Genomic DNA, 12168 nt, shown 5'->3' with positions numbered 1-12168 from the left:
GCGCTGGTTCAAGTCCTGGCTGCTCCACTTCCGATCCAGCTCTCTGCTATGGCCTGGGAAAGCACTGGAAGATGGCCCAAGTCCTTGGGCCCCTGCACCCATGTGAGAGACCCAGAAGAAGGTCCTGTCTACTGGCTTCATCCATTGCAGCCATCTGGGGAGTGAACCAGCAGATGGAAGACTTCTCTCTCTCTCTCTCTCTCTCTCTCTCTCTCTCTCTCTCTCTTTCTCTCTCCCTCTCCCTCTTTCTGCCTCTGCCTCTCTGTAATTCTGCCTTTCAAACAAATAAATAAATATTTTTTTAAAAAAGAAATTGAATTATGTGGGCTTCCTCATAATACACTGAATAATAAGACTTGGAAGCAGGTGTGATAGCTCTCACAACTTTGCAGTAGTGCTAAGAGTACCTGTGATATCTCTGTATCAACTCCAATGCGACATGAAAGGACCTCTGATTTCTTGATTTCTCTTGGTAATAAAACCATGTTTCTGCTAATACTTCTGTGGTTTCTTACTCGTGTTGACAACTAAAGGGAATATGCCTTTCCACTTATAGGCTAGTGGAAATCAAGATGTACTTCTTTTCCATCCAAGTTCGTTGATTCCCCTATATTTCCATTGACTTCTGAAATAAAGAACACTTATTATAGATATGTTTAAAAATCTGTCCTCTGAAACCAAAAAGAGCAAATTTTATTCCTCTGTTGTTACTTCTGAATTATCTTCCAATGCAAAGAACAACATAGAATTTATAGAATGTTTAGAAACCATATCACTTTCCTCTGTGTAACTAACTAAAGATTTGTTCATTTCCAAACTAAAGTACAAGCTGGGAAAGTTGGTGTGCCATCCAGATGGCCAGGACCAGCCCACCTAATCTGAGGTGAGCGAAGGAGGAAACTTGCAGCAGCTGCCATCCTCTGGTAACGAAGACAGTTTCTTTTACTTGGGGGAAGAAATCTATCAAAACAGTTTAGTATTTTAAAGTCTTATCAGTATGGCTTTTTAAAGAGAAATAATTTTAAGGATATATTGTTTTTGTATCGAAAAACAATCATTTTAAGTAGTTGGAAATAGGTAACACAAGGGATAAACAATCCAAAGCAAAAAGGAAAAAAAAATATTTTTCATGACAAATGATTGAATTTGTCATTAATTTAGCCCATGCTAGATGCATCAATGTAAAGTATTTGAAGACTGTGTCTTTCAGCAGATAACAGCAATCTCTGAGCCTAGCTCTAGATTACCTTTAGCTGGACCTCAAAATTCAGATCAGACTTAGATCTTTATGCACCAACTCTGTGCCAGGAAATAAAAAGAGGAACAATAAATAGACTCTGTCTTCAAGAGAATTTGAAACTTAGTGGAAGTAAACATATTACAAAAATAACCATATAAGGAAAACTAAAACCTATCTATACTGGAGATAGGGAAATAGCCTGAAATGACAAAGAGAAGACTTAATTATTATTATATTGTCAAGTGGCTTTGTTATATATGTATTATTTATTTATTTATTTATTCTATAAAGATTTATTTATTTGAAGTCAGAGTTACAGAAAGAGGGGAAGAGACAGAGAAATCTACCAGCTGGTTCACTTCCTAAGTGGCCACAATTGCCAGGGCTGGGCGAGGCCAAAGCCAGGAGCCAGGAGCTTCATGTGGGTCTCTCATGTGGGTGCAGGGGCCCAAACACTTGGGCCATCCTCCACTGCTTTTCCCAGGCCACTAGCAGGGAGCTGAATAGGAAGTGGGGGAGTGCAGGCACGAATCAGTGTTCATATGGGATTCCAGCTTCAAAGGGGGACGTTTTTCCAGCTATGGCACATCACCTGCCCAGATTTTTAAAACATTCTGGATTATAATATCCAGCAAACACCATTACATTTATTAGTTAGTCTTTCCCACTGGTATTGAACTCTTTAAGCTTTCCTGTCTGCCTCCCTGTTATACCTTATAACCTTGCACAGTGATTATTAAATAATTAGATGAAGTCACAACATGCTAGGATAAGTGTGGAGGAGTTAGTTTAAAAACCCAGTTCTGAAGCTTGCTTGGGGTGTAACTTTTAGAGAGCTCTTAATTTGAGGCCAGTGCTGTGGTGCAGCTGGTTAAAGCCATGGCCTGCAGCACCGGCATCCCATATGTGCACTGCTCGAGTCCAGGCTGCTCCACTTCGAATCCAGCTCCCTCCTAATGCACCTAGGAAAGCAGTGGAGGATGGCCCAAGTGTTTGGGCCCCTGCACCCACATGGGAGACATGGAAGAAGCGCCTAGCTCCAGGATTCAGCCTGGCCCAGCCTTGATCACTGTGATCATTTGGGGAATGAACCAGTAACGGAAGAACTCTTTCTGTTTCTCCTTCTCTCTCTCTCTGTAACTCTACCTCTCAAATATATAAGTAAATATTTTTTAAAAAGAAGAAAAGAAAGCTCTCAATTTTAGTAATCTCATCTGTAAATGGGAAGATAATATTAGTTAAGATTTTTGTAAAGATTAGATTATACTTATGAAATACTTAACAGTCATCCTTTAATGGACATCAGCTATTTTCACAGAACAGTACACAACTGATGTAGCTAGAATGAAGACTCACTTCCAACCTCTCATTGCAGAGTGGGACTTGACAGAGTGTTGTTTTCTGATAGTGTGAGAAACATGAAAACACATGTAAACCCAAGTTGCATGAGTTCTTTAGGTAAAAGCTTCTTCATAATAACGATGTAAGTCTTTTTTTAAAAAAAATATTTATTTATTTGAAAGGCAGAGTTACAAAGAAGCAGAGACTGGAGCAGGGTGGGGGTGCGGAGGGCCTTCCATCTGCTGGTTCACTCCCCAAATGGCCATAATGACTGGAGCTGAACCAATCTGAAGCCAGGAGCCAGACGCTTCTTCTGTGTCTCCCACGTAGGCGCAAGGGCCCAAGGACTTGGGCCATCTTCTACTGCTTTCCCAGGCCATAGCAGAGAGCTGGATCAGAAGTTGAGCAGCTGGGATTCAAATGGACCCCCCATATGGGATGCTGGCATTCCTGGCAGCGGCTTTACCTGCTAAACCACAGCACTGCCCCCACCCCCGTGTAACTCTTTAAGTTAAAAAACAAAGGCCAAAAACCACTTGACTTTCTGAAACAAAGTGCTGTTCCTTTTCTCGCTCCTCTGAGTTCATGGGTATGAGATGCCTTAAGTATATTTTTCATATTATTTATCAAGTTGGAGTCTTGAATACATATCTGAAGGTACACACTTCTATATCACTACAAAATTAACATAAGGAACTGTGGAGGTGGTATTTGCAGGTAGAAGGTGTGACTCCTCAGACATTAAGCATATCCTTACCGGAGAAGTTAAAAGTGAACACTTCTTTTTTTAAAAAAAAAAAAAGATTTATTTACTTATTTGAAAGTCAGAGTCACACAAAGAGAAGAGAGGCAGAGAGAGAGAAAGAGAGAGGTCTTCCATCCAATGGTTCACTCCCCAGATGATCACAACTGCCAGAGCTGTGCCAATCCGAAGCCAGGAGCCAGGAGCTTCCTCCCAGCCTCCCATGCGGGTGCAGGGACCCAAGGACTTGGGCCATCTTCCGCTGCTTTCCTGGGCCATAGCAGAAAGCTGGACAGGAAGTGGAGCAGCCAGGTCTTGAACCGGCGGCCATATAGGACACCGGCGCTTCAGGCCAGGGTGTTAACCCACTGCACCACAGTGCCGGCCCCAAAAGTGAACATTTCTTTCTTTTTCAAGGAGTAGGCCAGAGGAGGACTGTTTCATCTATTCATAGTCTTTCAGGTTGACAATCAACATCTGAGCAAATGCAATTCTATGAATATGAATCTAAATCAATTTTCAATCAATATTGAAATCATGTACGTAATTTCAATCATCTTAGGCTAGACTAATACTGTAGAAAGATATTTGCTGTTACTGCTTTTTCAAATATGAAAAACTGCAATTATGGGAATTAAAAGCTGAGATATATGTAAACTACAGGAAAAAGGATTATGTTTGTAATAACCACAGTAATATACTATCATTATACAGAGAAGATGACCAATAGATATCTGTTGAATGCATGCTGTATGCATGACTGAATGGTTAAATTTTCAGCTATCAAATGTATGGTAATAACAAACTCTCTTCATCAATAAAACTTGCAGAAGATAAACTGAGAATTTTGGTGCAAATTGTATTAGATAATATCTGTCAATGTATCTACTGTAATCTGACAAGTTACACATTCAAAAAATAGATGAATCTGAATTTTTTTTGGCAGGCAGAATTAGACAGTGAGAGAGAGAGAGAGAGACAAAGAGAAAGGTCTTTCTTTTCTGTTGGTTCACCCCCCAAATGGCCTCTATGGCTGGCACACTGCAGCTGGTGCGCAGTGCTGATCCGAAGCCAGGAGACAGGCGCCTCCTCCTGGTCTCCCACGCGGGTACAGGGCCCAAGCACCTGGGCACTGCCTTCCTGGGCCACAGCAGAGAGCTGGACTGGAAGAAGAGCAACCGGGACAGAATCCGGCACCCCAACCGTGACTAGAACCCAGGGTGCTGGTGCTGCAGGCGGAGGATTAGCCAAGAGAGCCGTGGCGCCGGCTCAGATGAATCTGAATTTTTAAAATGATTAATAAGAGAAAATTAAAAATCACTTGGAAATGTGATGAAATTTAGATGCTCAGAAATAAAAAACATCTGGTAGGAAAATCTCATTATAGAACTGTTGTGCTTCTTAAACTTATAAGTATGATGCCACACATCTATCAACTTTCACAAAATGCTACTACCATAACTAGAAAATATAATGCATTATCCAGCTTCAGGTTGTAATTGCATAAAAGCAGAGAGAGGTGGCTAGTTTTCCATAGATAAGATTGGCTCGTAGAGCCAGGTTGAATAATATTTTAATGCAGACAATGTTTGTACTAGGCAAAGTCAACTTAGCATTTCATATGAGCAAGTCAAGTGCTCATTCTGCTCAGTGTGTGCTCTTTCTTTCTTCTCTCACTGTTTAAATAAGTTATAGGAGAGGAGAATTTAGCTTGCAATGCTACCAATCCACAACATGAAAGTCATGCTTGGGAATAGTTGTGTTCTCAACCTCATGTCCTTCAAAAGTTGTCCTTCAAGAAACTTTACCATAAGCCATGTGTTTCCTTTGTTTCTAATTCCTATGTATTCGTAATTTAGACATGGTTTCTCCGCAAAACATTTGCTCAATTCTGTCTTCTTATGAGGGTTATTGTATATGCCAGAATACTATGATTTGACTTACCCTGTTTGATATCTCAGTCAGTGCCTTCAAAGAGATTCCCCTTTCAGCCATAGGCTACTTTGTTTAAACGGGAAGTAATCTAGAAAAGGGAGACCCAGGTTTTCTCTGACCACCTGAAAAGAGGAAGTGCTACACTAAAACCTAAAATCAGCCTTGGAAAATCTTGGTCTTAGACTTCAGATGATATATCTGCACCCACCCACCCTACTCTGTAGGACTTATTTCTTCCTCTTTTATTTGCAAATACCCTACAATTACAACATTGTGCTTGGTTCCATGATGACCCTGGATGAATCTCTCAGGTTCTTCCAAGTTTGGCTAACATCAGGGCACCACACAGTTCCAGACAGTTCATGGGAGTACAGCAGAGGCTAATCAGACTGAAAATGGAGGAGATACACAGTGACCTCCCTTTCCTCCCAGGCACCACAGAATCTTGACTTTGTCCTTGAAAAAATGATTTGCTTTGATTCAAGGCCACCACAGCTACCAGCAGCAGGGCGTGATATCAGAAAGAAGTAGCGATAGGAGCTTTCAAAGCACACAACTGCTGAGCCCTTGGTGGCAACCCCTGCCTCATAAACCCCAAAACCTCACTTACTGACAACGACCAATGGACTACCCTCACCCAGTGAGTCCATCCCAAACCCCAAGTCCCTTCCCCTTCTCCTCTCTCCGGAGTAACCTCAGTTCCTACCCACTCCAGAATTATTTCATTCTGGGCCTTTCAGGTGTTGTTTTAAAAGCTCTTCTCTTTCTCCCAGGACACTCATATTTAGTACTGAGGTATGCACAGCAGTCAAAACAAAGACAGCAGAGACCAGGGTGCTGCTGAAGCGAACACCTCCGACTTGCAAAACCACAGTTACCCATTCAGAAGTCATTACTACCAGTCCAAGGACACTTGGTTTGAGTGATTATTTCTTGCTTCTATGCACATTCATAGTTAGCATATTTAACATGACTTTTCTCTGTGCACATTCATAGTTTGCATATTCAATATGACTTTTCTCTGAAGGTAGCAGCAATACAAGGAAAGAGTCTATGAACCACTGGTTTTTAAAATGTTAGATTAAGATGTAATAGGTTTAACCATCTCTGAGCTCCTCAGAGGTAGATGCATAAGTCTTTGTTTGTTTGTTTTGTTTTGTTTTTAAACAATTGTCTTACACTCTGGATTCCATAAACGGGAGCTATTCCAGCCCTTTCCTTTTAAAACTAAATTTGTTGGAATTCTGAAGGTACTACTGATTGTTAGTGTACAAAATGTAGCTCTGTTTCCCTGAATTTGCCTTGGAGAGATGCTGGGTCTACTGAAAAGCATCTCATCAACACTTCCTCTGGACAATCAACTCAAGAAACCTCATTCTTTCTTTTTCCTCTTTCCCCTGATTCTGTTTGCTTTCTCTCATCTGTCTCCCAATAGAGATCAGATCAAAGAGTGACGCTAATTAAAATAAAAGACAAATTAAGTTCTCTGTTAAATATGTTGCTGTTTCCTTTATTTTGCCAGGCAGCACCAGACAGACCCTTCTGGAATGAATATCTTATTAGGACTCTAGAGTCTGTCTTGTCAAAGGAGGAGGTACATGAAGTGGAAAGACTTTTTTTTTTTTCCCAGTCATTTGGACATTGGAGTTGCTTCATGATCAAGAGGAGGCATCACTTTTTATAGTCTGCATGCTGCCCTCTCCTGGCCTATGTACAGGTGAGTCCCAGGATATTAACTATATTCATTTTAAGCCCACATTTGAGTGTAATATTCCTGTAACATGTGAGAGTTTGTTTTCAATACTTGGGACAGGTCATCATAAGTTTATACCTGAAGCTCATTTAAGGAGACAACTTCATTACTCCTTTAGCTCTCAGATTTATATTTAAGGATGCCAATTATTCTACCATCTCACTTTACACCTTTGTTGATTCAACTCCCTTATTCTCCTCTTCTTGACTCCCACATGGCTCTAGGACTGTGCTTTGCAAACCAGTGCTCCCTCAAGGGTTGGCTCTTATCAATATGCTGGACATCAAAGACATCTTCCCAGTATTAAGTAGTGCCAATGGGAAACAGAAAGTGTTTAGATGAAGGGTCTAAGGACCATAGTTTAGCCTGATATGTGATCATAATTAATTCTACACATTATTAGGTCCACATACGCAGTCACAGAAACAAGGGAATTCTGTGGTAGGAAGATAAGCTGTCAATCAATGAAGTAGATGGCACCATAGGTCTAATTTATAATTACACATTTTCTCCTTCAAAACATTTGTTATTGGTCCTTTGTGGGACTTGTTTTAATTCCAATGCTGTATATATATTTTTTTTTGGATGAACTGATTCATTACTTTTATCCTAAATACTTAAAGGACCCTGTTACTGAGAAGATTCCTACAACCTGGCACAGCTGCTGTAACAATACTGGAGCACAAGTGTGGCTGCCTGGGCCTCTGTGGTCTCTCAGTGTTTGTCCTTGACCTGGGCAGACCAGTCCTCCCCATATCAGTAGGAACTTGGGCCCAGCCTCAGAGTCTTACATCATTCCTTTGCATTAGAAGAAGAGGGCTAAGGAAGAAGTGTTTATTTTAAAGAGTGTTAAAGGCATGTACCTTGTTTAAACTTTACCAAACTTATAGCTTGAGGGTATCTAAAGCTCTGGCTGCTTATACTGAGACTTGTAGGGAATGAACTTTTCATTGTTTCCCTCAAGGAAGAATGAAAACATCAAACAATAAATAATCAAAGCATTGCTTATATTTATCTTTGAAAAGTTATCAGTGTCTCATAGTCTACATGAAATGAATATCTTCCATCTCACACTCATTTTGCCATTACCGGTATGTCCAACATTGCTTTAGTATTTGAATGGTAAGAGAAAAATTAGTCTCAAACTATTTTAAATATTATATTTATAGAAGATTGACCGATGCTCATAATATACAAAACTATCCTTTTAACTGCTAATAGAATTTAGTCAGATCAATTAATTTGTTTATATTTGAATAGCTAATTCTCGTGTTTCTGATGTAAAAAGAAAAAGTTACCAATAAAATCAAAATGTTCTCTCCTAAGTATACTGTTTACTTGTCATGTCTATTTGACAGAATTAAAAAAAAAAAACTTTTAAATCATTTACAACAGTAGGCAAAAATATGAAGTTTTCGTAACTCCGAGGTAGAGTTAAGCAGGCATTTCCCATAATGATGAAAAAACACATTTACTTGATTTTTTTAAAAAGTCAATATAAATTCTCACTTGTGATATGCAAAACTAGTACTTTTCTTATAATCTCCTTATCTTCCTTAGTCAGGCAAATGTCTTCAGATAAGGACTGCCCTGAAAAATCATGCAGCACTAAATGTTGAGTTGATTAATAATTATCAGCGGGTAGTTTAGACATATCTATGGAGTCCCACTGAGAAGAGTGCTAGTTAGACTTCAGATAACATATTTGATGGCTCCTGCACCTGCTGCAGTGCCATTCTCCTGTGAAACTAGATGCCTGTTCTATGTATTTAGAAATTGCAGAAAAAGTACTTTTTGCAGGGATTCATTTGAATACCAGTACTTGAAGATTACCCCCAAAAGATCTATCTTCTTTCAGTCTCCTCTGGTTTTTCCAGGGGAAAGCCCAAACTCATTAAGCAATGTTAATTTAATCATAAGTAATCAACAGGGGGGGAAAAGTTATATAATCATTTTCAAACTTCTGAATCAGACCTGGTAGAATTCCAGGAAACAGATTTTCTTTTTCTTTTTACAAAACTTATATTTCAAAATAAAAGTAATAAAGAAAGGAATAGACAGAAGTCTGCCAGTTTTAGGATCAAGTAAAATCAATTAAAATTGACATTTCCTTACAAGTATCATATTTACTACATGATTTCATCCATGATTATTTAATGTAGTAATATATGGAATCATAGAACCATCCTACCTGGGAGTATGGAATGCAACACTTTGTAAACTCGTAAGACAAGGTAAAAATAAATCAAGTACACAGTAGAATCACTGACAATCATAGTTAAAAGCAAATACCTCCTCTATTCTCCTTCAACGACAGCACCTTGCCCATGTGCTTCAAAAACCAAAAGCATGCACTAGTCGGCTGCGGTTCCTATAGGGAATCTATTAACCTGATAGAAAACGTTCAGAGACTGCTTTCTAACAATTTGACGACGTTCCACTCGGTATAGGTCATCATCATAACGGAGGTCATCAAGAGGTATTTATATGTTGGATGACACCAAGCAGGTACTGATGTTAAATGAGATCACCGTCAAGTTTGAAGGTCCCCGCTATACACCTACGCATAACTCAATAGGTGAATAAACCTGTGGCCCCAAATCACGCGCAAACAGCTTTAAAGAGCTAGCATGAAACAGGCAAAACATTGATTCAGGGCTTTCTGTTCTGACGAGCCCTGGAACGATTCATTATAAGTGCCTTGCAAAGGTAGAAATCAGAAACCGTGTCTGTGCCTGCTTAGTCGTGACACGCCGCGTACCTGCAATGACGTGATGGAAGTCTCCTCCTCGGGTGCCTTTTTCTTTCTCGCCCCTTCCCTCTCCTTTCTCTGGAGTTACACAGTCCGCAGCGGGGTCTAAGTTTGATCTCCCGCCGCCGCCTTCAGCTCGACCGCAGCCGGACTCCAGCAGACGCCCATAAGAGAGGCGCGCCGGCCAAGGGTGCAGGAGAGGCGAGAGCGCGCCCCGCGCCGCGCGGTCCCAGCCCGGCTCTGCCTGTAGATGGGAAAGGAGCCGGAGACTTCGCTCTGACTCCTCTCGGCGCTGCATGGGGATATTATCACAGTCTGGGATTTCTATTGGCTCTGCACACCAAACAAATCACACCAGCCACCCCCCCCCCCTTCTCTGTTTCACTCAGCGCTTGTTTCTCATCTAACCCACAAACATTGCAGCCACACACACTTCAGTCGCTTGCAATGTTTCTCTTTTCCTCCTTCCAGTCTGGGGATTTACAACCTTGTGGTCAGCTCTAGCATTTTTTTTTTTCAGACTTCCAATCCAAGCCTTCTTGTTTTTGCAGAGAAATTCTTCATCCCCTAAACCCGCAAAAACCACTCATTCCCTTCAGATCTTCTTCCCCCTTTTGTTGATGGGTTTGCAATGTGAAGAATGTGGAAAGCCCGTGTGTAATACATACGACATTCACGCGCGCGCGCCCACACATGGGGGCGCGCTCGCGCACACACAAATACACACACACACACACACAATCAGGGCTCCTTTTGTTTTGAGTAACTGAGGCCAGTGAAATTAAAAGCAAGCTGAGCCTAATAACCTAAGTGAGAGCTTACCTAATAAAATTTTGAATGAATTCAGTGCAAAACAGCCATTGCTTGAGTTTGTTTTCTGTTCCAAATAGCGCTTTGGTCATTATTGTCCTTATTTTTTGTTTATTGAATGCAGAGGTTTCTAATGGGAATCAGACTCGCGGCATCCAGAGAACATGGAACGACGACGCCAGGCCAATTCCTGTACTCCAAGGGCTTGGTGTGTGATGGCAGAAGAGTGTCGTGACGCCTGCGTGCTGCTACTTTCTGTTATTCTTTGCTCTTCCCTCCGCTGATCTCAGGATTATGACTGTGATTTGGTAGCCAAAGACTGTTCAGACAGGTTCCTGGAAGCTAATTTTCAATCTGTATGTGTCATCAGAAATAAAACTTTGGTCCCTCAGTGAGGAAGGGGCTCAAGAAAAATCTGAGATCTTATAAACTTGGCTAGGAAAATTCAGAATACAACAAAGTTTCACAGGGTTTTATAAAACAAACCCTCCCTTAGCCTTTTCCCCAAAATCATTTTCACTGGGGCTTATGGAAATTTTAATGACAGTTATTCTTGACAAGAAGCCATTGCTTCTGAAATCACTGAGCTCTGTTTTGATTTTTGACTTGAATTATTTTTCCCAGTGTTATCCTTTTTGTATACAACAGTATTTGGCATTTGATATTTTGGTTGCAGCCCAACTCATAGCACATTTTGTTGCAAAATCACGGGCAGTAATAATCAGGCTTTTGAAATTTATTATCGCCAAACAGACTACCTGTTTTTTTTTTTTTTTTCTTTCTTGGTCATATTCCAGGAATTCTGAAATGCAGCCTCATTTTCAGAATGGGCCAACCTGAAATCAACTGAAATTGACAAAAGAAATACAAAACAAACCACATTTGGCTGTTGATTCCTGCTAACATAGTCCGACTTCAAATGGCATATCCTTTTTGCTTTAAGAACTCCAGTCCATTCCATTTCTTTAGGTAGATAGTTAAAATAACAATTTTGTAAGTCTTTCGATATGTAGAGAGTGTTTTTTTCTTAAGAGCTCAACAGTCTTACAAAAAAGGGAGTCTTGGTAAGATATTCCAGACAGGTGGAGAAACAGTCTGAGAATGATAAAGTGACCAGCTGAAGGTAGACAACAAACAGCTGGGAGACAGGATGGCGGTTGTCTTTCTTATCTTTTTGAGATTACCTTTCCATTCAAGCTGTTCAAGTCCAAGGAAAGTGAAGAGTCAATACAGCAGATTCAAATTCCCGCCTGCCTTTGCCTAGAAGAGGAGAATCATGAAATCATCCACCCAGTCTGGTAAGTAATCATTTACACATTATGGCAGAGCAGATAATGATATTTTGCCAATAATTTTACTTAGACTTTCCTTTCTAGAAAAAAAGAAAAATAGCAACTGATTAACCACTCTCTCCTCCCAAAAAAATACAAACAAGTCATTATACTGTCTGCTTGTTATTTTCAGAGCTCATTATAGCTTTTCATATCATATTGGAAAAAAGTAAGTAAAATCACGACTAACTTAAAGTCACAGATAAATCTTGAGTTTCATTTTAGGTTATAGTCTAAGCCCTCTTTCCTTCAGTTAATGAAGAG

At 40.3% G+C, this 12168-nt stretch overlaps 1 protein-coding gene across 3 annotated transcripts in view; it reads right to left on the bottom strand.

Moving 5' to 3' along the window:
* Positions 1-11795, bottom strand: part of GREM2 (gremlin 2, DAN family BMP antagonist) — a 128033-nt gene extending 116238 nt beyond the window's left edge. The window contains exon 1 of one of the 3 annotated variants that reach the window (XR_016219023.1): positions 9773-10579. Coding sequence is in view for 1 of the 3 variants with exons in the window: in XM_051821477.3 (XP_051677437.1) it covers positions 10586-10665 (80 nt within the window). In the remaining 2 variants the exon portion in view is untranslated. The other 2 variants (XM_051821477.3, XM_051821478.3) reach the window with 2 other exon arrangements.
* Between the last annotated feature and the right edge of the window lie 373 nt (positions 11796-12168).

Source organism: Oryctolagus cuniculus, chromosome 13, assembly GCF_051225735.1.
Source record: "Oryctolagus cuniculus isolate XC-2025 breed Fujian yellow rabbit chromosome 13, ASM5122573v1, whole genome shotgun sequence".
In the NCBI taxonomy this organism is placed as follows: Eukaryota; Metazoa; Chordata; class Mammalia; order Lagomorpha; family Leporidae; genus Oryctolagus; species Oryctolagus cuniculus.
The sequence above is the reverse complement of the archived record's forward strand: the minus strand, read 5'-3'. Positions and strand labels throughout refer to the sequence as shown.